We start from the raw sequence: 27,862 nt of genomic DNA, 5'->3' as shown, positions 1-27,862 counted from the left end.
TGCGGGAGGAGAGGGCAAATACCTTCACCGCCGCACTCGAGGATGCACCCGCTGCCTCTCAGCCGCGCCCGAATTCGGGGGCTAGGTCCCCGCCGAGGATCGGCCGCTGGACCGAGGCTTGCCTCCGAGGGACCACGGAGATCACCTCGGGAATTCTCAACTGGGGGAGGGACCCGAGGGTGTCACCGCAGGAGAGTGGGGCTCGTCTGTAGAGGTAAGTTTTCTTCTAAATTTGGGTTTTCTCCGTTAAATTAGTTCTAACGCTGTGAGAGCGTGCAGGTAGTCCCTAACTGCTATGGAGAAGGAAAATACTGAAGAGCTGCACTTCCTGCTAGCAGGAGTACACTATACCCATTGGTCCTGAGTCCATCTGCTACACGCTAGGAAATAAACCTTAAACAAAACTTGTGGGAAAAGGCGCCCCCCCCCCCCCAAAAAAAATGAAATAAACAAAAATGTTTTACCCCTGTACACCCCTACTGATACCTGCATCCAAATTTAAATTATGCACTTAAAATATTTTACTAGCCCTTTTGTAGAGAAGCTAAAATTACAAAAATATCTGCATGGCTCGGAGAGTTTGATGAAGCTTTGCAAAATGATTCAAAAGAATGCCAAATGAATATATATGCCAAGGACATGATCTTTTATTATTACATTTTACTTATAATAGGGATGATAGCAGGAGGATGAAAAGCCTTTATTAACTAAACTTAACTTCTCTAGAGTCATTTTGTAAAATAAAATTGGAAAATGGTCCTACAATGAAAACGTGCTTTGAATTAGAAGATCTCTGGCTTCTACACATTTTAGAGGTTGAGTGAGCCTGAATTCATTAGATGTGCATAAGGTGAGCCACCTGAGCCAAAACCATGCCACTAGTAACCCCTTATTTTTTTAAATGTTAAAATAGGTCTTATCAAGAGGTCCTGAAGGGACACCCATACTTCAAATTCCCACTTCAGCCAAGTCTGTAATAGTGTAACTAGCCCTCAATGCCTCATGTCTTGCTTCCACAGGAAAAACCGTATCTTTGCATTTGCTAACTGGAACTAGGACTGATGCACCTAAAAGAGCTCCCGTTCATCTGTAGAGAGATTTTGGCTTTGGAAATCGGCCTGTAAATTCTAACATCACTCAATATAAAGTGCAGGAAATCTTTTATGAAATTGGCTATGCCCCGTCCGTAGGTTTATTTGTTTATATAATAAAATGTATATACTGCCTACCAGTAAAACAATTGCAGCAGTTCCACCTTGCTTGATTATACATGCCTCTGCAGTAGCACTGTCACATAGAAACCTCTTCCCTTTACTCTTCAGATGCAGAAACAAGTGATTTAACACAAACTCATTGCTCTGTTCTTAGTTCCGATAATTGAATGCGAAGCTTTCAGGTGAGATCAATGAACTTACACAAAGTGAACTTCCCAGCCTGGCAAGTTTATATCAGTTGTTACTAAAATGCATTATTGTGGATCTAGCATGATTACTCTTTTTGTTTAACCTATTATATTAGACTTGTCTTCAAAGGAAAAGTAAGGGTGATGTAATACTTGTGATTTTGAGAATAAAGGTGACTGCATGACAGGAGAGAGCTCTGGAGACGTAATGTGAACTCTGAACCTAGGCACCAAACCTATAGAAGCTGCCTATGGGATCAGTAATTGCATATAATCGCAAGCATTTAGGAATTATTATTTTTTTAATACACTTGGCAATTATCAAGTATTCGAGGATACATAAACATTTTACATTCAGGCCGATACAGTAAAATTCACGGGAGAGGGGCGAGCCACTCTCCTGTGCGCGCGATTCAGTATTTAAATGAGGGCCCGCAGTAAAAAGAGGCGCTAAGGACACTAGCGCGTCCCTAGCGCCTCTTTTTTGACAGGAGCGGCGGCTGTCAGCGGGTTTGACAGCCAACACTCAATTTTGCTGGCGGTTCTCAAACCCGCTGACAGCCATGGATTCAGAAACCGGACGCCGGCAAAATTGAGTGTCCGGTTTTCAACCCGTGAGCCGATTTTATTTTATTTTTTTTAATTTTAAATTATTTTTTTTACTTTGGGACCTCTGACTTAATATCGCCATGATATTAAGTCAGAGGGTGTACAGAAAAGCAGTTTTTACTGCTTTTTTGGGCACTTTCCCGGTGCCGGCAGAAATTAATGCCTACATTTGGGTAGGCGCTAATTTCTGAAAGTAAAATGTGCGGCTTGGCTGCACTGTACTGTATCGGCCTGAAACAAGTAAGTAATGAATTGAACTCGTTTTGGTTTTTTATCGAGGAAGCTATGCTTTTTAATACTAAGATTCCTTAGTATAGTAATAATGTTCTGGTTAAACAATTATCCAAGAATAGCAAACCATCATTAATTCTTTTTGTTTCAGACAAAGATATCCTTAAACTCACTTTTTTCCAGTCTTCTTAAATCATTTATTTTAAAAGCCACAGTTTATTACAATGCTCCCTACAGTGACCATTAAATCAAATTATCCCTTCTCTCCCTGCTGGCTCAGATGTCAGCTGTTGGGCTAAGTTTCGCCTTCCCCGCTATCACCAGCATGGGGAAGGGAGGGTCAAAAGCTGGAGGAGGACATGGAAGGTACCATATCCCAGGGGAGTGCGACTTCATCACATACACGAAGGAACACAAAGGGTGCGCGATGAGTGGCGAACAGGCTTCTCTGCATGTTATGGCTATGGAAGGTATGGAGAGTTGGCGCCTCAATTTAGAACAGGCTTTACTAGGCAATCTTGATTAATTCCTGTTAAACGCATATATGATTCTCCCTTTTAGAATCTGGGATGATTAGTGAATGGTTAAGCAATCAAATGTTCCTATCTTGTGTGATCTTTTATCTCTTGAATCATCTCATTTTCTTTGAATAACAAACTTGGCTGCTTGATTCTGACAAATATTTTGAATCATTTATGCTTATCTGTCTATTTTATAGGCTTGCGGCCTTCTTATCTTGTATAAAGATTACTGGAAATTTTTCAACAAAAATCTCGAGGCGGGTACTTCAAGAAATGTTAATACTATTTTCTAAAGATTTCAGTATTTGTTTAGTCTATTCTCCACCAAAAATTTTGAATGATGACTGTTCCCCTTTTTTTGAGCCATTACTTCAGTTCTAAATGAACCTGAACAGCTTACTGCTCATTGGTATTCTTAATTTACGATACATGTGGACAGATTACCATTGTCCATGCACTGTGAATATTTTCTAGATGGGATGGCAACAAATCATTTCTGAGCCAACCATTAAATTAGGTCACACTTTGGACCTTGGTGTTCATTAAAGAAACATTAACACCTGGTCCTTTAATCTGAATATTCGACTTAAACCTTGGTCTAAACATTTTCTTGTTTCCTTTGATTATCCTTGTTTTTGCAATCTGAAGTTTTCCTCCCAACAAGGACCACCCGCACGAGAAGGGGTCCCGTCGATATTAAGCAAGTCTGTTCGGAATTAGAAGACTGTTTCCCTACAAACGTAGAAGTAGCAGTTTCAGGTTGGGAGACTGCCTTGTTGAATTCTTTAGATAAGGTTGCACCGCTTAAAGTTTTTCAGCACAAGCAAATTAAGAAACGTTTATGGTTATCTCCTGAATTGTGGATATCCTGAAAACCAGACCTGTTTGTGGCACTCAAGGACCAACATTGCCTACCCCTGATCTATTTCATAAATAGGGGATTTATTTATTTTTTTAAATGCATTTACCATTTGAGACTTTAAAGCTCCTAGATGGTTACATAGATACCATGCTAAATGCTCTTCAGCATTCTTTATTGTAGGAGATAAAATCATCTAATCATTCATCCTGCTTACAAAGCACAGAAAGCTAACGAAGGAACCTGTACTGGAAAGGATGCTTTCTTATAAGACTGATCCCATTTTGCATAAAACTCTGGTTTCAAAAACAGATGGGATGTGAGTTTTGCTTATATGCGGCTGTGCAGTGCTGTGGGTAAGCTGTTTTCAAAAAGGCCTCTGGTTCTACAAACAATGGATGAAATTGTTGATTCTAAACAACGCAGGGTAAACATATAGCTGTTCTTTTTATTACTTTAGAGCTTAAGGCCCTAAAATACCTTAGTTTTACATATTTCATAGTTTATTTGCCGCAATTTAATGCAGTACAGGCTTTTCTGTTGCGGTGCAGACTGTTCTGTCTGCTGTGGCTGATCTATTTCTGCCGCAGGAAGCATAACATCGATAAAGTACTGGCTTATGGAGGGCCTAAAATGGACCTATGAACTGGAAGATAAAGCTAAAATTATTTTAAGTAGCTTGAAACTCACTGGTTGAACGTCCTTTAGCCTTACCTTCAGTGTTCAAGGAAGCTATTTGTTCCTCTTACTGCCGACAAATGAAAAGAGGGGAAGATTTAAAAAAACTTTCTTAGAGGATGCTCACTAAAAATCCCTTTGATGGGAATAGGAGCATATCAAAATTTTGACATGGCCCAAAACAAAATTACAGGTGCATGGCCCAAAACAAAACTCATGCCTTAGATACGTGCTCTTAAGTTGCTTAATCATGAACCCTCCTACGAGAATGGTAGCGAAATCAGTTTCTGACTCGCTGCTCCGTAAAAATTACAGGTCCTTTTTTTGTTTCTTTCCAATTCAAATCATAGTCCACACTAATAAGATATATAATACTGCTGCTCAGTCAGTAGTTCCTCATTAACTGGTGGCACAGAATACTGTCACTGCACCACACGTATGTAGTAGTGATGTCACAGGATTAAACAGAGAGAGTACGTTCTCTGCCTCCATCAACAGCACGAGGGACTAAACCCAATTGTTCGGGCCTGGTGTAGCAGAAAGCAAAGGAACGTCAGATTACTTGAATCCTTCATGATACCAGAGGGCACTGGGTGCTCTACTTGCTAGGACAACAGCAATAGGTTTTGCATTTTTAGGGAAAATATTCTAGAAGAAAAGGGTTACTAACAGATCATCCAGGCAGTCTGGCGGCTGCTTCAGTCTGTTTCCACCAATGAGGTAGTGGTAGATTTCGGAGTTCTCGACCCCCGCATATGGAATCTGTCCCCGGGTTACAATCTCCCACATGGTGACGCCAAACGCCCACTGGAACAGAAGAGAAGAATGATAAAACAGTGAGTAGAGCAGAGGCTCTTTGACAAACATTAAAGTAGCCGTTTTCCTGCATCTATAATCTTCTCATCACTACCATTTCTCTCCCCCCCCCCCCCAAAAAAAAAAAAAAAGCGAACCCCACACACGTGCGCATAACCAGTACTATCGAATTTGAAATGCATCATGTATGCTAATAATGGTCTTATTTTTTCAGGCCTTTCCTTGCTCATCCTCAGAATATCAGCCCAGCTCAAAAAAGCACAGCATCCTTCTTGCTTAGCAATGTCTTTACAGAAGCAACAACATGTAGGAGTTGATATCTGGCAATGTGTATTAAACTGCACCAGACAACAGCATGAAGAGATGTGAATTCTCCCCTCCCACCCTCCTCTATAAGGGCAGGGAGGATTCACTACTATTTGTCTATACACTGATATGAATGCTCCTCTCTCTACAACTAAAAAATGGACTCAAGTCCCAGTTCCCTGCAATATATTTTGGTACGCAAACAAATACACTGCTATAGCAGTGATTCTCAACCCCGTCCTTGGGACACACCTGGCCAGTCAGGGTTTCAGCATATTCCCAATGAATATGCATGAAATACATTTGAATACAATGGAAGTAGTGCACGCAATCTCTCATGCATATTCATTGTGGAAATCCTGAAAACCTGACTGGCCAGGTGTGTCCCAAGGATGGGGTTGAGAATCCCTGAGCTGTAGGAAAGAAATTTTCAATCATTTTGTTCAGCACTACAAGCACAGTGACTCTAATCTCTCCAGCACAAAGAAAAGATTCAAGAAGGAGCCAAGCGGGGGAAATGTTTATCTATCACAGCTCTAACTACAAGCAGAAATCTCTGTTGGTCATTACACTTTTTAATTAGACTAACCCAGTCCTTCCGGGATTTATTGCATCCATCCCAGATGTTCTGGAGCTATAATTTCCGAAGGTTTATTTTTTCCCCCTTGTTTTAAGAGGTATAAGCAGCTCTGGGCTTGGCTTGACCTTTAATTTATGGCCTGCCTGGCACTTAGCTGCATGTTTGCAGCATAGTTTCTGCTAGCTGAAACCTTTTTGTGCACATGACTAGGTGGCACAGTTTGTAAAGTTCCAAAGTAGGCCTTGTACGACAAAGCAAGCTCAAATCAGATCAGTTTCAACAAGGTAGCAGACTTTATTGGGCACAAGCTTATAAACAATCAGATTGGTTAGCTGCTCTCGTAACCAGAGAGAGGAAAACTGAAGCGGCTATTTACTCAGAGATAAAATAATTCCCCCCAAAGGAGGTAGTCTTATGCTGCACTTTTGTCATGTAAGAAAAAAAGTAGTTTATATAAGGCTCATGGCCCCGAGGATTGGCCATAGCGATGCAATATTGTTTCAGTCCCTCATCTAACAAGGCTGGTAGAAGCCATTTGTGCAGGCTAGAGAGGTGAACCGCTTGGTTCAGTCGGGGGAGGGGAAACAGCGACTGCTCCTGTGGCAATCCTTGCCAGCCAATGGAGTGCCACTGAAGGCAAATCTCGCAGGCGGCCTCCCTCCAAGCCCTGCCGGTCTGCGAGGACTCGTGTCATTCAGGCACCCTGTCTGGGGCGAGGAGAATACCAACACCTCAGAAGCAAAAAGCCAGTTTTGGCCTGGCCCTTTGGCTCGACTGTATGCAGCAGACAGACTTGGGGTTTTCCTGTCCAACAGGGCAGCGGGACTTGGGTGCCTGCCAGAGCTGATATACTCAGTCTGCATGAAGGGGAGAGCTGTCACAAGAGCTCATTCTCAACGTGTGGGGCAACTTAAATTGTCAGAAGAGGGTTTTTGGGGTTTTTTTTTGTTATTTACGTTTTTATTGAAATTTTCAAATAATTTACAAAAGGATTTCCTATTCTCTCTCCATTTTCTTGCCTCTCCCCTCGGAGGCTGAATTCTTGCACAACACTTCAGTCACGATGCATCACTGGACTATGTAAGGAGTCTTTGTTGGAAATTATTATTTTTTTTTTTTTTACAGGAAAGAAAAAAAAAAAAAAAAAAGAGGGCAATTTTCAAAACCATTCTGCAAGTAAAAAGCATTTCTCTCATATAAAATATATCTCTATATCTAGAGAGAGAGAAAGAAAGAGAGCCACTCAATGTGGGAGCAGAAAAAATAAACATTTTTTTTCCAGCAAAATTCTACCCACAGAAAAAGCAAGTGCAAGTGATAGCATGAGCTTTGACCCCTGTGGAGGTCTTCAAAGGGAAAATCTTCCATGAAAACTGGCACAAAGCCTGCAGATAGAAAGTACAAATGGATATTGCACAGATGCAGGGAGACAAAGTTGCCCCCTTAGTGCTTAATCTGTCAATGGTTATCTCCTATTCTGTGCCAATGGGGGCTGGGGAGGAAAAAATAAGGCTCTCATTTTTTTTTAATCAAAGAATTCCGAAGCCCCTACAGTTCTTCTCTCTGAAAGCTGCGACTGATTGTGCAGCACGAGCAGCAGTGCTCCACTCCCTGCTGAGTTCCTGCAGCCGCTTCCCAAAGGACTCATCAGGAAATAGAACAAGGAGGAATTGTGCTGGAGAACCTCATATTACTCGGAAAAACACCTTTTAATAAATTGCTATCCTCATCTTCTAAGAGAGTATAGTATTACAGCTCTACACTTGTGAGGGCATAGACCATTTCAACTAATCTTGAGCTGGACAGGTTGATGTTCTAGCCACCTGGTTTCTTGCAATCCTGCAGCCACGGGGGAAAAAAAAAAAAATGAAACATTGGTCTTCACTGCAGGATTTGGCAAATCTCTGCAGAACTGCAGGAATCTGGCCTGCCAAGAGAGACGCCCCCCCCCCCTCCCCTCCTCTATGTTGCAGGGCAGATGGGTGCAGGGGTCTCTCGCCTTCCCTGACCTCTGGCAGCCATGCATCTCTCTCTCTCTGCCCACCTACCTGCCAATCACTCTCCCTGCAGGTGGTTTATGCTGCATCTGCCTCCTTCTGCTACCTGAGTCTGACCTAGACCTGGGTCCCATAGACACATATGTTATGGGACACATCCAATCCTCTTGCCTTCCTGTGCGAAGCTGAAGATCATGGACTGCACTCCACGACTTCTGCAAGAAATTATGCTTCTTCCAAGAAATTTTCCATCAGGCATCCACGGTACTAGCTCATAGTTTTACATCCGCACTGACAGCTGACAATTTTTTCATCCAAGAATAAAAAGCTATCATACAATGCTGCTGAAAATCACAAATTGGCAGGCTACCTTTTTTTTTTCAAATGGATATGTTGCCTTGCACTAAGCTGCACCACCTGTTCTTCCCTCTAATTACAAATCTGAAAAAGAACAGAAATTCACAATTTTGGCCCTGCAATAGTTAGATAAAAGGGCTTTCAGTGCCTGCTTCTGTTCCTTCTTCCACGCAGCCTGCATCTGCTGCTATGCACTTCCTGTTGTTTTTGAAGAACTAAAAGGAAAGCAGTCTCTGGATATTAAAAAAATAAAAATCACAAATTTCACTCCTGCTTCTAATGCAATCTTACTTTGTCAGAAGTGGGGATTGGGAGAGTGTTTAGAAGTACTTTAAGACAGATTCTAGGAAGCCAAGGTCCTATGAAAGAAACTAGAATGGAATAAAATTGTGTTTGGGGCACCAGTTTTACAAGTGTCAGGGTCCAGGTGTGAATACTGGTCGGCAGCCTCCCGTGAGGTCCTCCAGCACCTGCTCCTGTGCAGTGTTCTACGGGCTGCAAGCAGGAAGATCACACTTTACAGCACCAATGAAATGTTTCCTCTTCCTTTACTTTAACTTGCTTCTATTACATAAGGCAGAGGGTGAAGAGCACTCATCAGTGCCACTTCAGTGAGAGCAAAACTATGATCACTGCTAGTCGCTGAGCCTAGCGATAGCAAACCTCACTTATTACTGTCTGAGTGTACGGCGTACATCTTGCACATCAGTGTCGCGGTGCCTGCAGCTTTTCTTGCTGCAACGTGGGATAGGGAAGTCAGATTTTTTTTTTTTTTTTAAAAAGCTGTGCCACAGAAGGATTACAAGTCAGCCAAGTTCTCCCATGGACTGTACGCCAGATGTGGCAGGAAGTGGGAACTTGCTTAAATAAAAGCCAAATTGGTGAATGCCGGGGGGCGCACAATTTTTAAAAAGGTGAAACACACCCTCCTCAAAAATGCAGCGTGAAAGGATTTGTGGGTTACAGAATCTGCATACTTTAAGGCATATTATAAAAAGAGGTGTCCCTGTGCACATGTTTAGGTCAGGGGAAGGAAAACAGCACACTCAGAAGGGGATTCCAAAACCGTCCATGCACTATTTTACCCTGGGCTCAACCACCTGCATAAACAGCAGGTGCAAAGCATGCAGGTGGTTTTAATCTGGAATACAGTGTTTGGTTCCGGAAGCCGTATCTCAAAAAGGACAGAGATGATGTTACCAGTGGTCGCAAGAAAGGCAATCAAAGCGGTGTAGAGCCTGCACCAAAAGCCGTATGAGATGAGAGTGAACGACCTAAATATGTCTATCCTAGAAGAGAGGAGAGAGATGATACAGACTCCTGAAAGGTATTAATGCACAAGAATCAAATCTTTTCCAGTGGAAAGGAAGCTGTAAAGTGAAGGAAGGGTCATGATATGAAGCTCCAAGCCTCAAGATCAACATCAGGAAATATGTTTTCACAGAAAGGGTGGTGGATGCAGGGAATGCCCTCCCAGAAGAGGTAGTGAAGACAAGAACAGTAACAGAACTCAAAAGGGCATGGGATAAACCTAAAGGATCCCTAATGGCTAGAGGATAGAAATAAAGACCTGGGGTAACCTCCAGTAACTTTTGGTGAAATATTTCTGCTTGGGGATAATCTACATGGAGCAGCAGTTACAACCAGCCAGTGGTAAAATTGAAGGAATCCATCTGGGCATATTTTACAGTTAACATGTTTTAGGTACCTGTTGTTTTGTTCAACAAAGTCTGATCGAGTTCACTCATTATGGCAGTAGGGCAGGGTGGTCCACGTGTGCTTCTAAAAGCCAGGACTGATCTTCTGTGCATCGTAAAAAGGAATGAATAAAATTGGGATGGGGAGGTGTGGCTACCACCTGCTTTTACGGCTTGGATGGGGCCTCTTTACCCTTATGGTAACCTGTAGTTACAACTCTAAGTACCTTGCTGGGCAATCCAGATAGACCATTTTCTTCTGTCTGCTGATATTTACTACAACAGCTTATTTATTTTTTTTTTTTAAAGGAAGCAAAATGAGCCAATTCCCTTTGAAAATAGGTGTAAAGTACATGGGCTAAATAGTATTCTGCACACAATGCAAGCTACAGAGAATTGCCCTCTTAGGGGCCAATGCAATAGTGTGCTCAGCCAAGCGCACTGTTTAACTCCTGGTTGTATGCACGTCCTCAACCCCTTATGCTAGAAGGGGATTAGCGCATCCAAACCCCCCCCCCATATGAAACTAATAGCGTTCATCACATGCGAATGCATGTTGATGACGCTATTAGCTATTCTCCCCAGATTAAAAAAAAAAATGTGCGTACGACCTGCACATTTTTATGCTCAGAAATTATCAGCGGCCCAGAGCAGGTGTTACTTTCTGAGCAACCCAAAAAGGTGTACAGAAAAGCAGAAAATACTGCATTTCTATACATCCTCTGACTTACTATTGTGGAGATATTAAGTTGGAGGAACCAAAAGGTCAAAAAAAAAAAAAAAAGTGTGCTGGCAGTCAGATTTGGATAAGGGACTCTCAATTAACAAGCATTCATTTTCTTAATCCAGGGCTGTGCACAGGTAGGAAAACTACCTCTGCACATCTGTTTTCCTAACCCACCGACAGCCACCTCTCTTGGGTGCCCACTGCCAAGGAGGCACTAGGGGTGCACATTTTGTCCCTAGCGCCTCCTTGGCAGCACAACCCCTCATTTAAATATTCAATCTTGGGCCCAGGAGAGGTGCTGGGTGCACGTTGGGAAAGCGAGCGCTCAACACTGATCGCCCGTTTTCCGCGCCGATTTTTTGCATTGGCCCCAAAGTCTGGTAAGCAGATTTCATGGTCTGAATGGATCAGAGTAAAGCAACTGAAAGCTGTTAGATGCATGAGCAAAGTGAACCTACCATCTGAAACCTACCATTTCCCCCAAACAGGGAGTCTGCTCCAGATAGCAAAATAGGTTTCTAATTAATGCAGCCAACAAATTCCACACAATGCACTGCAGCTTGTTGCTACTGCCTATTTTTCATTAAGATTTAACAGTGATCCACATAATCAAACAGAACAAGAAAACTACATTATGCAGATTAGCAATTATAGAATAATGGAATAAATCAACCCAAGCCCACCCCCTTGACCAAAGCTGTTATATCCTGAAGTGGAGGAGAAGTTGCAGCACACTAACACAAAGCCCCAATAGCAGAGAAATGCAATATGATATACTCCCCCAACTCATTTACTACGATCAATTATTTGAACTAGGAACTGTACCATTATGCTTCCAATTAAGAAAAGGCATCTAAATCTTTTCAAATCAACTCAAAGTTGCTACTGCATTCTTATGTGGACTTAACTTGGGAATTTGCTGAATAGCAAAATCTTACCATTTCAGCAAGAACCAGAATTAAAAAAAAAAAAAAGAGCTTGTTACAGTATGACAGAAGGGCCTGCCTGGTGGTAGAAGTAACAGGTACTGCGCACTGCCATGCAGAAGGTCCCAGGTTCAATCCCCAAAATGGTTCTTCTGATACCTGAGTTGACTAGGGCTGGGAATGCTGCAAAGGCAGGTAGGAGGGAGTCATGGTCATTGGTTAAAGGATTCAGGATCCATGATTTCAGGGTTCTAGAAGAAGATGGAGTCCTAGTGCACTTTCCCTGGCCTCTGGCTGCAAATACCAGATGAGGTACGTTGGGGGCAGGACAGGAGATAAAATAGGGGAAAATCAATAGGTAATTATGAATGAAGGCCAATGGGAGAAGATTCCAGTCCTTGTTACAACAAAGCTGAAAAAACTGCCAAGGAAAAAAAAAAAAAAGAAAGCTGAACACATTTATCCTCCACTTTCACTGACGGTGTTCCAGCAGGTTATGCGGATATGTAATGGGACGTGTAATGCTTTTCCCTCAGGATACATGCAAAAGCCCCTTCTATCAGACAGCACTTACCACATCACTGTACGTGGTGAAAACGTTGTCCGCGAGGCTCTCCAGTGCCAACCACTTCACCGGCAGCTTGGAGGCACAGCCCTGCCGATAATAGTCTCCACTATAGATTTTCTTAGAGAGTCCAAAATCCGCAACACAAACGCTCATGTTCTCATTTAACCTAAGGAAAGGCGTAAAGTCACCAGTTATGAAACTTTCCATCCCACGCTTTTTAGCTCTCCCCAGACTTGCCCAGCTCCAGACAGGAGGTGGCAGCAAAGATCATATTTCTCAAATCTAACTCTGTGCCAGCGGCTTTGGTACAAAACGATATCTGTGTTGCGGCCTCCTCCTCTTCCATCTGCTTCACTGCCTTGGCTGTTTTGCAGCTCATGAACTGTAAGAGTAGCTCTACTTTGGGAGCTTACTCAATACTAATGGCAGAACATAGTGCTTAGGAACTAGCAAATACACACACTTCCTTATTCCCCCCCTCTCCTATAACTTCCATGGCAGACATGATGTAGCCCTACCCCCAGTGCTACAGATTCTAGAACATTCTTTAACGTAGCACACACACACACACATTTTACCGTAACTCTGGCAAGTCATCATCTTACACATTAACACAGCATGCCAGACAGCACTATCTACATTTCCCCACTTCTGATGAATTTTTAACTATAGTTTTTAAAATGAATGGAATTTTTCTAACATATGCTTTTGTTTGGAAAGTAGTGGCTTTTAGCACTAACCGCTGGGCATGTCTGTAGGTCTGCAAGTCAGTATTAAGGTCCACCCTCCTTCCTCCCTGCATCTACACACGCTTCCAGTGGTGCCACCACCGCTAGCGACCATGTCAGGCCACTCTACTGTAGGCATTTTCCTGCTCATTTCTGCTTGCCCTTTAACATGTTCTATGGAATTATTTTTCCATTTTAAATCAAGTTTTCTATAATTAAAAACAGCTAGGGAAGTAGTGACTGAAATCAACCAAAAAGGATAAAGATTATTTCTTATAATGGCCTTTGACAATGAAGAGTGCAATAATCTTAACAGTACAGAGAAAAAAAGTGGGCAAATATTTTGACCTGAGGATCACATTGTACTGGGATCCCCCTGAGAGATCAAAAAAAGCAAGGGGGAGAGGGAGGAGGTTCCAGAGCATCACAATGATGCGCACTTCCTGCTTCTCTGCCTAGCTCATGTATAGAGAAACAGGCCCAGAGTGGCAGAAATGTACAAGTTTCAGTATGCACTTGCATACATTTTCTGTTAACATTGCCACACACTTCAAACGACCTAAAACCATAAAGTCTCCTATCTTGAGTTCTTGCAGTAAACTTTCCCAGCTTTGGAGGAATGCTGTCTTATAATAATCTTTCATGGCACTTTACACTTCTGCATCCATATGGTACTAACTTCTAGCTTCATATTCAAAGACCCGCTGAGCGGGTAAAATAACAGGCTATATTTTGCAAATATTCAGCTGAACCTAACTGGCTAGGTTTTCAATTGAATATTCTCCTAAATTTAGCTGCTCTAGACCCTGTAACTGAATATCAGGCATTAACCAGCCAAGTCCTCTACATACCCCCTCCAACAAAGACCACCCCTCATCCCATGCCAAAATGAATCCCCACTCCCCACCAATTCCTATCCCTTCTCTCCTTCCCTCCCCACTTGATTAAAAAAATAAAAAAATAAAAAATAGAAAGCACCTTTCCTCCCCTCCAGGCAGATCTTCACAAAATAAAGTATCTGTGTGGTCAGGGCTCCATTCCTTCCTGCCTGCTGTCCAGTTTTAGAAAATATCTTCAAGACGGGAGGGGGCCTGATGTCCCCTTTCCTCTCTCCCAATTAAAAAACAAAATTGTCTATCGGGGGGGGGGGGGGGGGGCAATGCCTCTCTCCCCCTTCCCTCTGCCTGGTCCGATTTTTAAATACCACCTTCTGTCAGAGGGCCGAAGTCCTCCCCCCTTCCACAGTGTCTAACGTTCTAGAAGTCAGCGGGCAAAGGGATTTCCCCCTCCCGCTGCAGCCTTCTGGGGGAAAAAAAAAAAAAAGTACAAAGCTCCTCCCCTCCCTTCCTAGGGCTTTTTCTGACTATAAAATGAGAATGCCAGCTGAGGATGGAAGATGACCTAAGAGGAAAGGAAGAGCTGGGAAGTTTTTTTTTCAGAACAGTGCAGAGAGGGAGGGAGAATTTTTCTGCTGGCCAGCTTTTCTTTTTCTTTTTAAACTTTGTCATGCAGAGAGGGAAGAAGGTATCAGGCCTCTGACAGAAAGTATTACTTTTACATTGGGCTGGGTGGAGGGAGGGAAGGGAGACCTAGGCCCCACAAAAGATATATATATATATATATATATATATAATTATTATTATTTTTTTTTTTTTAAATCAAGCCGGACAGGCAGAAGGGAGAAAGGAGTCATTGCTTCCTTCTCCCCACAGAGGATATATTTTTTAATTCCACCGGGAGGTAGGAAAGGGGCATTGGACCCAGGACAATCTCCCCCACAGCATGAGCTAGAAGGGAGCATGGGGGCATCCCAAGACCATCTTATAAAAATAAATAAATAAATTGGGTGGGCGGGTTGCCTGGTCATCTTTCAGGCCTGCTATTTGGCTGACCAGAGTTGACAGACTATCTGGAATTCCCCTAGGGTCACCTCTTTTTTGGTCTGGCTAAATATTGTGCAGGCTGCAATTTGCCTGGACAAAATTTAGCATGTCAGTGGGGCGAGGCGGGGTATTGAAACTAATTTTGGCCAGTTAACTTTTAACCTTTTGAATATTAACCTCTTGGTAAGTTTGGTAAGTACTGTCAGGTTGGGGCTAAAATATCCACAGCAATTAAGTTCCCTACATCTTCTCTTAATTCCTGCTGACATACGTGACAAATCAAGCAAGGTAAGCAGGTGCTAGCCAGCCTCTCACCAATTCAATGGCAGGCATGATGAAGCAGGGATGCCACGTATACAGAAGCAACCCAGCAATACAGAACAGTGAGCATTCCAGAGGGAAGAGAGAAATAAGGTAATCTTGCTTTAATGAAAAGGCTACTGGGTAGTATAGGCCCAGAATGAAAGACATACAGAGAAGCAGGTTCACCAGAGCAGCAGGGGGAGCTCCAGAGAGGAAGAAAGTAAGGCTGCTTTAAGAAAAAGGCCACTGGATAATGTGGTCCCCAGGACAGGACCAGAGGAACTAGGTGAGATTAATTAAGATGTTGCTTTGAGAGATCCCTCTTCTCTTCAACGGGTGAATTTTCAAAACGATTTACACGTGTAAATGTCACTACTATTGTAGGAATTTTCAAAAGATATTTGCCTACATAAAGGGCACTTGCACGTGAATCTCCTATGGACAATTCAATGGCATATTGTAGCAACTTTGAAAAGACAACGGGTAATGTGCATTGACATGTGTAAAACCCAATTTTAAGCGTGCAAATGCTTTTTAAAAATCAGGCCCCAAGTGAGAGGAAACTGCCAAGAGGTGGAGGTGGAACCTGCCAGAGGAGCATACAGCAGCCAGAGAAGAAAGGGCCAGTCAGAAGGTGTAATGAGAATGGCCACCAGGCGAAGCCCCTGCCAGTAGGGGTCCTCACCGTGCCATGTTCAGGCCCACTCTAGCCTCCTTCTTGAAGGCTGCATGACGCAGCAATATCAGCCCTATAAAATCCTCTCTCACAGGATTCTCCCTGCCTTAGCATGGAGTCTCTCTCTGCATGTGGCCCCTTGTCTTTGTATTCCTTGCCTTAGACCCTGTTCCCTCCACACACAGAGGTCATGAACCCTGTGCAAAAGAAATTCTAATATTTGCATTATACTGGCTTGTAGCGCACAAATTTGAACTTGGCTTATAAAATGTTGCACAAACAACATTTTGGTGCATTTAATCTTTTAAAAATTTGAGAGAATATTGCTTGCTTAGTGTCCGTGTTCTGGGATTCCTTGTTCTTCTATGCCTTGCCTGCATGTTCCTAGCTTTGCTCCTGTCCTGCATTAGGCCTTCTAGTGGACCCCTTGTCTGTGTGTTTCCCTTGTGCTGTCTGTTGTTGTTCCATGCTTTGTCTGGCTCCTTGTTTGGTTTCTGGATATACCCTGCCTTGTGCTTTATCAGTCCCTGTCTTGTCAGGGCTCAGCCCTGTTTGTGTTCAGTGTGGTCAGGGCACCTTCTCACCCCCTTTGCCTGCTGGTTCCAACAGGTACCCTTGTCCCTGATCCTACAAACTGCCCTCCATAAGGCCTGCCAGCAACCAGCACCAAAGGTCTCAACCTGAATGGAAGGTGGCTGGACACGCAGAAGATCTACGGCTGTCCTATCTGTTCCTGAACCCTACAGAAGAGCTCATGCCTAACCCTGCCTGGTCCTGACCTATGCAGACCTCCAACTAGGGGATACCTTCAAATCAACCAGCGTGGCTGTGACATCGGGGGACCATGATAAGCTAAGAGCTGCCACTCCAGGGTGGCATAGTCCCCTCTGCTATGGGGGCCAGTTTGGAGAGTGAGAGGATACAAGGATAAAGGGAGGATGCCTGAAGGTTTATGACAGCCTATTTATAAACACCTGCTATGGGAATGGAATGCCCCTGACTCAAGGAAGGAACTGTGTCATTCTATTAAGTAACAGATCTAGAAAAAGGAATAAAGATGCTGTTTCTGCACATGTGCCTGGCTGCTAGGTCATGTGTAATCTGTTAGCAGTGCAGAACAGGTCACAAATCATGTCCTGCCACACCAGAGCTTCCGCTTTTGTACTGCCTGGAAGGAAGTGGCTGACTTACATGCAGTTGCGACTGGCAAGGTCTCTGTGGATGAAGTTTTTGGCACTGAGGTACTCCATTCCACTGCAGATATCAATCATGAATCTTAACAACGTCTGGATAGGCAAATTCTACAAGAGAGCACATGTTGAGAAGGGTCAGGGGTGAGCTCCATGTATGGGCAGTATCTGTGTTCTAGAACTGGAGAACAAAATAAAACCCCGAAACACAAAACCAAAAACCAGCAAGGCTGGAAGATAAGAAATTACATGGTGCCGTGCTCCATTCTCTTCCATGATAGTTGCAGCAGACATGGCAGAACAGATTCAGTGAGGATTTATGATAATCTGTAGGGTTTTGCAGTGGAAGGTACAATATTGCCAAGGATATCTGCCATATTGGACAATATTCCTCTAGCTTTGCTGTCTTCAGAGTTAGCAAAGAATTCGCTCATTACTGTCCATTACACAATTGGAGTTTTAAGCAGACCTTTTACAAGAAATCTTGAGGTCCTGCACCAGTGGCCCACTCTGAAGTTTTTACTAGCCAGGTACTAGGGCATTCCTTACCAGAAAAGCCTGAAATCAGCTCATCTGATAGTCCAATCCAAGTTGCCTGATAAACAAATCCCTGATAAACAGCAACGCCATTTCAATGGCAGAACAAAGCTTTTTTTTTTTTTTTTAAACACTAGAACTGTTGGTTATCATCAATTAAAACACTCCAATAACTCATGGTACCCAACAAAATGAATCTGGTGGACTCAGTTAAGTGGAGACTTGTTCACATCACAAAACCACCGGGTCATGCACAAGCATTTCTTCCTGCACTGGAACCCTCCTGACGAGATGTAGGGTGGCAATGCATGGTATCTTCCTATAGTCAGTGCTACTGCGCCCTCACTTTCATGTACAAGCAAAAACAAAAAACAAAAACCTCTCTCCATATCCCATCAAATCTGAATATAAAATAGCAAGCGAGGGATAAATAGTTGGATTTGCTATAAAAAATGAATAGTATAGGACACAGATTTCTAAATTTCTTAGTTTGAGAAACGAATTCAAATCAGCCTGAGCTTCCAGTGCAAACAAATAGCAGCGTGCACAGAACAGCTGCTTTCTGTATCTGGATTGTGGCTGCTTCTTGCTCTCTTTCTGCAGAGCTAGGAACAATAAGCGTTTTCTCGGGAAGACGCTCTCATCTGCAGCCCAGCTGAAGCAGCTCGGCCACGAGTACTCTCCGCACCATCCAGTTACTCCTTTCTCAAGTCTTTGCCCGCCCCCCGGCTGTTGGAAATGGATGTTCAGATGAGATCTGGCCCTGACAGCAGAGTTTCTCTCCCAGACCCTGGGCGTAAGCATGAGTCACCCCCTGCTACTGTTATTTACTTCATTTTGCAGAGAGATGACAGAAGCCATGCCTTCCACCACAAATGTCTAGTTGCCATGGGGAAAGTTTATTGAGGGGGAAAAAAAAAAAAGACCTCAAAACCTTTTGCATTTCTGACCTTCTGGAAACTAAAGGGCTGTAGAGCATGCAGGAGATGTAATGACATGATTCATTTCCTTATTTATTCTCAAGTCTTCCAACCCAGAGCCTCCTCGAAAATACCCACGGGGAGCACAGCTTTTGACTAGAGACTTACAAAAGGTTCTTCTCCAATGCGAGACATCAGGAGGAAAGTGTGAAGGTCTCCGTGCTTCATGAACGGCAAGATGACCATAGGAACAGGAAGCCGGCCTTTCGGGCGACTGCGCAGGCTAACTCCTACAATGAAAGGCAACGAGAACACAGAACTCTTCAGAAACAAGAAGCTAATAAATAAATTAAAAAAGAAACAAGAAGCCATACAGATTTTAGGAGTCCTCTCCCAGCAAACTAATTTTGCTCCCTGATGATCTGCTGGCTTGGTGGTGGCCGTGTTTAGAGTTCTCTAGCAGGGAATGGATTATGGATGGGATTCACTCTGCTCCCGAAGAGTAGGGGAAAGAAACAAAGCCTGCCTGCAAGAGATGGTACTGCAGTGCTCAACCACGGAGTCTTCCCTTCCTGCCCTCACCTAGCAAAAAAAAAAAAAGAGCTTAGCTACCCTACAATAGAAAAGGAAAAGATTAAAAAAACCCAAAAAAAAAACCCTGTACCTTCTACTTAGACAGATGAGCATTAGAGGACTGGAACCTCAAAACTAGCTGGGACTATGGATTTGACACATGGGGGCAGGAGAAAGGCTGATACCAGCTCTGTATGTTACAGCGCACCTTCACAAATAGGCAGAAAAGCAGTGCTGTAATTTAAGAACACCAAAAACATTGTTTTCACTTTCACCAGTAACTGAAATCCTAAAAATAAGTGCAAAAAAGATCAAAACCAAAGAAAAAACTGAAAAAGCAGCAAAAGGGAAATTTTTTTTTTAATAAATTTGTTTCACCTGTTAAGAGAACAGAGGTGGGATTCTGAATGGTCTGTGATGAGTTAAGAGAGTTTGTACTGTGAAATGAAGGCCCTCTGTTTCAGTTTAAACTGATTTTACCCTCGCTTCCCATCCAAAAAAAAAAATCCCATATTATACAAAAATGATTACTGTTTTTTTACCCTAATTTTCTATCAGAATGCAAAGAATTTTGTTTTGGCTTCAGAGAATTTATGACTGGCTGAGCAATCTCCCCTCTCAATAGAGACTTGTCTACCCACATACCCTAATATTATAAAGTGTATTGGAAGTTAAATTTTTTTTTAGCAACATTGTTTTATTGTTTGTAATGTTACTTTCTATGTGTTTTAATTGTAACATGACATGATGTAAACCGATATGATGGCTCTGCCAAATACCGGTATAGAAATTTTAATAAATAAAAAATAAATAATACAATCTCCAGTCCTCATTTCCCAACCTTTCTCCAACACAGGAGTGGAAGTTGACCTGTCCACCAAAATAAAGCACGATATTTACCTAGAAAAATAAGATGTTCCCTCCACCTCACTGATTTTATCCTGTTTTTGTTGATAAATTCTCAGGAAAAATAAAATCAAACCTAAAAATGAAGAGCCCACTACAAAACTCATGAATCTTGTAACACCACTTGTCAGCTCCCCTTAAAGTACATTGCCCCCCCAAATTTGACTCAACTACGGAATCATTTGCATCTATGGAAAAGCTAGATCTAATGAAGTGAAGGAAAACCTTTTTGCAGGTGCGGGATCCTTATTTGCAATCTTTGCCACACCGGGCCAGGAATCTTATTCTTAACGATTATACTGCTGTAACCAGAAGTTAAGGGAATGCTTTGGGGAGCTTTGCTGTGGTCATGGGGGATGGGGGTACCTGGCAGTGGGCAACATACACATGTTTGTAATATGCAGGCATTGGTAAGAGTACACGGATGTACTCGCTTGCTTTTCTTCTGCACTGTTTGCAATGTTATTGTGTATGGAAAAGTTTAATAAAAAGATTTAAACAAAGTACATTGCTAACTTTATGCAACCTTTGAATTATATAGGTGTATGCTTTATTCTTCTGTTCTGTACAGATATAAAAACTATGGCTATGCTATGTTCAGTAAACTATGGTTAAAAGACTGTACAATGCAGTTTTTGCAAGTGATGGAAGCACTTAGCTAAGTATTAGGTGGACTGCATTCAATTCGCCGGGTATCTACCATGATGGTTAACCCTTTCATTTGCACAGAGTGAATCTAGACTCAGCTCTTTGAGTACTGGAAGAGAGCATGCATCCTTTCCTCCATGCTTACCAATCAGTTTACTGACGTTTGGATGGTCGAACTCCTTCATATAGGCAGCTTCACGCAAGAACTCTTCAATGTCGTTGGAGCAAAAGACATCCGCTAGAGGAGGCAAAGGAAGAGGCCATGAGGTTCTCTCTCTCCAAGAGGAACTGTGGCAGTTACTGGAAGCCTGAGCCCAGCTCAAAAATTGGAGAATACCACTGCTGCCCCTTTTCTTCATGAAAGCCATGATGGTGTACAGGGACTTATCAGTTCAGGGATTAGGTGGAAACGGTCTACTTGAAAGAACTCATACCTTCAAACTAGAAACTGGCCTGTGGCTGTGTTTTGCACCACAGAAAATTGTTGCTAATCAATTGCACAAGGAGCAATAAAATCTCATGGGACCCCAGGTTCATTTATCATTCAGGAAGGAATAATCAAAGCCACAAAGGCATTTTATCATTACCGGATAAGAAGGTGAATGTGCTCACTAGTTAAGACATGACAATGCATAAATCCCTGATCTTAACACACTGTCTAGCTTAGAGGTGTTGTAGCATTTTGCCCATTCATTTGGCCAGACCATTTACTAAGTCATGGCACCCAGGAAAGCAAAATCTGTGCTGTCAAGGATTTATAGGAAACGAGTCAGAGCATGGTTTGGTCCACCACCCTTCTCATTTCTTCATTCACTTTTAAATCAAGTTGTGCTGAAACTCAAGGGCAGCAGAGCAACTAATCTCAGAGCCAAAAATCATATTAACCAGCAGGCATGTGTCTAAGATGGCAAGTTTCCTGCCTCCCACCGCCCTGCACGTTGCCTCCATCACCACCTTCCCCCTCCCCTCGACTTCGGTTCCAATGGAAATCCTCACAATGCAGTGAATGGTAGGACTAAGCCATCACTCACAGAACCTGCCCCCCTCCGGGCTTCCATTTGGGGGTCTGTGAGCACAGATCTGAGGTTTAAAGGGGTGGGGGGCAGCCGCACAGTACCGGCTCTGAATCATTGTCTAGGGGCAGCATCAGGCCAAATCCATCCCTGCTGCCCTGTGCTAAAACAGAGATGGTAAGCACAAGTTACCTGTTCGTTTTAATGCCATGTACCAAATACAGACATGCAGAATTTCCATGGTTACATGAGTGCATTCTGCCTACCATGTTTCCCTGTGCTAAGCAAACCAGAGAAAGGGCTGGTTAATCCAGGTTCTCCCCATACCCTCCCCCTCTCCTTCCCTGAGAAACTGTATGGCCCTCCAAAACACACCACGGGCCTCTAGCATTTAGGTCTGAGTGTCAACATTATCATTTTGATTTTGGCACCAGTGCCAACAGGAGGGAAATCAATTCCCTCTTTCCGGCGAAGACAGCATTTTGGGGGCAAATTGGGTCTAAGGAGATGGGGACAACGGTGGGTCCTGAGGCTAGTTTCTCAGCAATGAGCTGTTTGGGGGAGGGCTCAGAGGCCCAATGGTGTGTTGAGGAAGGGGGAGCAAAAAGAAACTTATGGCCTGTGATATCTACACTTCCTGAGGTGATGTTAACACTCAGATATTAAGGCAGGAAAGTTAACACAGGCTTTATTTTTCTCCACCCTTCCCTCCCAAGTTTGGACCTTATCAGTTATAGTACTCTGAGCCCTAGCTGAAGAGTGCTTACAAACTGGAGTCATCATAAGAGCAATACATTTTAAAAAAAAAAAGAGAACAAGAAATGCGCTTTGAGACTTCATGGTCCTCCATATGCTGCCGCCTAGCCTATGGTTAATTTAGAGTAAAGATGATCCTGTACCGGGTGTCCTCGTGTGCCCATGATTTTCAGGTTACAGGACTTTTCTTTCTTAAGCATTCTGCGCATTTGTTATTTTTAGTTGGCTAGATTAGTGCTGCCTACTCACCCTTCAGCATCTTAACAGCAACTTTCTGGAAAGATCCATCTTCCATTTTCAACTGTGCCTCTCTAACCGATCCAAACTCCCCTGGTAGGAGACCAGAATGAGACCGTCAAGGAAAGAAGTACAACGAGCGGGGAGGGAGGTGGTGCTGGGTCACAATTACTTATCTGTTACCTGTGAGCTGTAATAAAAATCACACCTCTTGCCTGCTCCTGGAGTTTAGTATTTATTCTTTGTCTACTGAAGGCTCTCTTCTCACCAACTGATCCCACTCCTAGCTGAAACACCCACAATCTCACAATTTTCCTAACACCTAGATTCTGTCACCCTATAGCATGGCCTGGCCAAGAAGTGAATGGCAGGCTGAAATCCTATTTTATGCTCTTGGATTCCTCCCTAGGCAAACTACAAAAGATACAAAATGAAAGATTTTAAAATTAAAATTTTTCCCTCTCTCCTCCCATTCATATTAATTTTTTTATGCACTAATCCCTCCCCAGATGACATGAAAAGCCTCACTGGAGGTCCCAACTATAATGAATAAAACTGAGGCAGGACCTCCACTGTCATGGCTTGTAAATGGGACCATTCATCATTACTGGAAGACTCTTTACAAACTACCTTCACTGTTACTCTTATAAATGACCAATGTGGAATCACAACTGCACACATTACAGACGCTGTGATTAACAGTGGGGTGTAATTCTCTCCAGTGTACCGCGATGTGGGGTATGTGTGCACGCATTTTCAAGAACATCCATGACCATTAATCAAAATAAACTAACAGGGTGCAATACGGCAACACACATTCAGATGCCATTTCGAGGGACAGTTTCAGAACCTATGGCGGGAAATATGGACATGAAAACATCCTATTTGTACGCATTTTACTGAATGAGGACACAGCAAATACTTTCCAGTTTTAAACCATACTGAGCGACTGTCCCTCCAAATGCAGTGATGTTGGCCACCCCAGGGTGCATTTACGGCCAGCTATCCTTCTAGGTGTGACAAAAGTGCAGATATATATATATATATATATGATATTTTGAAAATAAAAAAAAAAGTAGCATCTGACCACTACCCTTAAAAACGACAAAGTAGCATGCCAATGTTATTTAAATGCACATGGCATGAGCATGTATGCAAGAAATAAAAGGATTTTGCAAACTAGGGGGTGCAGAAGAACTTGGTTCCCTAAGATCAGTTCCAGACATACCTTTGCCTAGTGTCCGGCCCAGTGTAAACTGCTGCTGCTGGATCAGGACATCTTTCAATCTGGCCTTGAGCTCATCACTGATCCCTATGTTATCCACTAAAAACAAGAGAGAGATTTTCAGTTTTTACCTCTGCTCTGCTGCATCCTTCCAACTGGCTCACATCCAAGCTCTTCCCTTGCCATTTGAGGTTTTTTTTAATTGAAAATCTAGGCCCTAGTGAGCGTTCATTTATGCTGCGTACTCGAGTTCGGCACAGACTGACAGGGACAGGTTTAACAGCACTGCTGCACATCCCGTGAGAATGCCCCAGGTTTCAGGGCTATTCTGGAGAGCAGGTGGGGTTGTGGAAGTGTTGCAGATGTGACATCACAATACCCAAGGAGGGAGGGGAACAGACCACATCACTCTGTGATATAACCCAGTAGTCAAGTTGAGAACAGTCTTTCAGCCTGGAGATGCTTTTTGGACCAGAAGACAGCACATGAATGCATACAGAAAATCAAGAGAGAGGACAGGGGTACGTTGGTAAAAAGACCACGAGCCTAGGAAGAAATAATGTGCCACTCAGACTCAAACAGAAGAAGCTAGCATAGTGTCTGCCTTCACTGCAATACTGGGTAGACTGGCTGGACTATTTTGGTCCTCATCTGCTGTCATTTACTACATTACTATGAGTTTTGTCTACGTTATGTAACGCTACCAGTCATTCCCTACAGAGATGAACTAAGATTCAGAAAATGACAGCAAGAAAAACCAAACCATTTAAAATACTTCGGGGCTGATATTCAAAAAAAGCCGAGCTCCTAAATTAGGTGTGCAAGCTAAGTGCCTATTTTCTGCTGAACTTAAGAGCCTAATTTTTCAGCTGAAAATTCACATAAGTTTAGGACCTAAAAAGTTAAGCCTATAAATTTAGATCTATTTTCCTATATTTAGGATTCTGACAGGTCAATCCAGTAACAAGTGGTAGGAAGAGCTGCTTTAGTGCCCGGCGCACCCGCAGTTGCAGCACGCACAGTCCAGCTCACCTACTGCTCGATCCTGTATGTAAATAGCTTGCAAATGCCAGCTGCGTCTAAGAAGCGTCCATGAAGCGTTAGGCCCGCGCAACCCATTTTACTGTATAGAGCGCTATACAGCGCTCTATACAGTAACCTGGGTGCGCGGGCCTAACACTTCACGGACACGCTGGTATCTGTCATTTCAAATGTCATTTGAAATTACAAGTACCAGGAAGTGGACGGTTCTCCGACGCTCGGGATTGTCAGTCGTCTCTCCTCTCCTCCCGAAGCAAGCAACGAAAGCGGGGGAAAAAAAAAAAGTAGCAAGAGAGAGGGGAGAGAGGACAGGCAATCCTACGCTCGGGATTGCCAGTCCCTCTCCCCTCCTCCCAAGGCAAGGCGCGAAAAGCAGCCTTGCTCCGGGAGGAGGGGAGAGAGGACTGGCAGTGTAAAGCAGCGAAGCGACTTACTTTTTTTGCAGCCCCCCCTCCGGAGATGGACATTGGACATCAGCGGAGACTGATCGCGCCTCCCCTGCCTCCCAGCGAAGATGGATGCCTGAACGGGCGAAAGTGGCCCCTGTGTGTGCAATTGGGCCGCTCAAAATGTGACGTCACATGCCGTGACGCCAAACGTCACGCCTTGAGCGGCCCAATTGCACGAACAGGGGCCGCTTTCGCCCGTGCAGGCGTCCATCTTCGCGGGCAGCTGGAGGCAGGGGAGCCGCGATCGTCCTCGCCGCTGTCCGTCTCCGGAGGGGGGCTGAAAAAAAAGTAAGTCACTTCGTCGCTTTACACTGCCAGTCCTCTCTCCCCTCCTCCCGGAGCAAGGCTGCTTTTCGTACCTTGCTTCGGGAGGAGGGGAGACAGGACTGGCAATCCCGAGCATAGGATTGCCCATCCTCTCTCCCCTCTCTCTTGCAACTTTTTTTTCGCTTCGCTTTTTTTCGCTTTTGTTGCTTCGGGAGGAGGGGGGAGAGGACTGGGGCTGCCCCGGAGACCAGCACCCATGGACGCGGCCGGGGCAGGTGAACGGGGGCTGGGGGAAAGTTTGTCGCCTACCCTTACCCCTGCCTCTAACGCAGGGGTAAGGGTAGGCGGTAAGTTAGCAGGTTAAGTGCGCGGCAAAACGGCAGGGTAAAAAAGCGCTAGTCGGGGCGCGCGTTACTGGATGGTAGGGAATAGCTAATTCGATCGTTTACATGTAATATACATGCCGTGTGCGGAAGGGGTTACCCGGGGATTTAAGGACGCGGTAAGAGTAGGTTAAAGGGGATTGTGGATCGCAGGAAGGGCTAACGCGGCCAGAAAATGAGTAGAAAGCGGGTTAGGAGCGGGGTAAATGCGACCGCATTTTACTGGATTGACCTGTAAGTTAGGTGCCTAGTTCTGAAAATCAGTGCCAAGCTCCTAACTTTCTTTCCTGCCATATCACCATCCCCATAGCCACCCACATTTTAGAATTCTAATGAAACTAGGAGCCTACATTTAAGGCTCTCAGCCTTAGTACATTTTCATAAGGGCCAATTTAGGAGCCCAAACTCCAAAAGTTGGGAACTTAAACTCTTAAAAAAATTGGCCCCTTAAGTTCCCAATTCTGGTTGTGGTTTTTATTTTCAGGACCGGCAGTCAAAAATTGGTTCCTAACAGGCTTTTCACTGAAGGACTTTTGATTTAAGCAGGTGACTAAGGACATTACTCCAACATAAAACGACTTGCATATTATCCATAAACGCAACAGAGCCACCCAAAATTCAGAATCACAGGCCAATATTCAGCAGCTTAACACCCAAACAATTTAGGCCAGCGAAGCACTGCTAATTAAATATTCCGCTGAATATAGTTGGATAAAAATCCTAATTAGCCAACTAACTTTAGGACTACTCCCAGGACAACCAGACTTAGCTGGATAAATCGGCTAAGTCATCCGGCTAACTTAACTCTACCCCGGCATGCCTCCTGTTTAGCTGGCTAACTTTTTTTCAGCTAAACAGTTAGCCACTCGGACCAACAGGAAAATTAAACCCCACAGGTTATCCGGCTGATTCCCGAACTCAGCCAAAAAGTCTAAATATTGACCCCACAGTGACTAACACCAACACCTTCTGGGGACTTTGTCAAAGGATACCTCAGACCTAGTAAAATTATTTTAGGAAAACAAAGCATCCCTGTCACAAGAAAGTGGTAGGACATCGCCGCCTCGGTCCCTAGCGTCAAGTTTACCACTCTTGTTAACTACAAAACGAAGTGATAACCCCCACCATAAGGGACTTGCTGCTTTTCTTTAGTTTGAGCCCTGCACCTAACAATCTCTCCAAGCCTAAGAGGCACACAACTTCTATTAACGATGTGTATATAAAACACCCAATTACACGTACATGTTGCATCTATTGGCTCCGGCCCTCTTCTGTTGAAGGATCTGGCAGCTGTGAAGTGGACCACTGGCCCTCCTCTGCCCAGAACAGAGCCAAACATTTGCCTTGGAGGAAAAAAAAAAAAAAGAAAAAACCCCAGTGTGTACAAAAAGAAAGCCAGACAGACCACACCATCCTGTCATTCTTCTTTCATTCACAACCTTGCTTTGCTGCAGATAATGTAGTGCAGCTGGAGAGGGATTTAACATTTCTTTCCACATCACTGGCATCAGTTAAAGAATTACACTTACCCAAAACGAGTCTTTTTTCTTCTTTTTCGAAGGAAAATGAGTGTCATGGCAACAATGGTGACGAGGGCAGTGAGAATGCCCAAAACTAGGGGTACCCAGGACATACTGCCATGTGCATTCCCCTGCTTCGCTGTAGAAAAAAAAAAAAGAGTGTGGTTAGGGCGAGGCAGCCTGTATAGACTTGATACACATAGGTGGGTTATGCCCTCTCCCCTCTTCTGAAACTAGCTGAAATGTCTGTATCATGAAGGATGCCAAAAAAAAAAAAAAAAAAAAGTCACTAAAACCCTGCCTGATGTGCATTTGCAAAGCTGAAGTGTCAGG

General features: G+C 43.6%; 1 protein-coding gene across 1 annotated transcript in view; it reads right to left on the bottom strand.

Moving 5' to 3' along the window:
* Positions 1 to 27,862, bottom strand: part of TYRO3 (TYRO3 protein tyrosine kinase) — a 116,896-nt gene that overhangs the window by 15,979 nt on the left and 73,055 nt on the right. The window contains exons 10-18 of the mRNA XM_029598655.1: positions 27,539 to 27,668; positions 27,252 to 27,352; positions 23,873 to 23,968; positions 22,657 to 22,737; positions 20,784 to 20,876; positions 18,680 to 18,801; positions 17,056 to 17,165; positions 12,281 to 12,440; positions 4,971 to 5,107 (exon numbers count right to left, since the gene is read on the bottom strand). Of these exons, the coding sequence (XP_029454515.1) occupies positions 4,971 to 5,107; positions 12,281 to 12,440; positions 17,056 to 17,165; positions 18,680 to 18,801; positions 20,784 to 20,876; positions 22,657 to 22,737; positions 23,873 to 23,968; positions 27,252 to 27,352; positions 27,539 to 27,668 (1,030 nt within the window). The remainder of the gene's footprint in view (positions 1 to 4,970; positions 5,108 to 12,280; positions 12,441 to 17,055; positions 17,166 to 18,679; positions 18,802 to 20,783; positions 20,877 to 22,656; positions 22,738 to 23,872; positions 23,969 to 27,251; positions 27,353 to 27,538; positions 27,669 to 27,862) is intronic.

Source organism: Rhinatrema bivittatum, chromosome 4, assembly GCF_901001135.1.
Source record: "Rhinatrema bivittatum chromosome 4, aRhiBiv1.1, whole genome shotgun sequence".
Taxonomy (NCBI): domain Eukaryota; kingdom Metazoa; phylum Chordata; class Amphibia; order Gymnophiona; family Rhinatrematidae; genus Rhinatrema; species Rhinatrema bivittatum.
The sequence above is the reverse complement of the archived record's forward strand: the minus strand, read 5'-3'. Positions and strand labels throughout refer to the sequence as shown.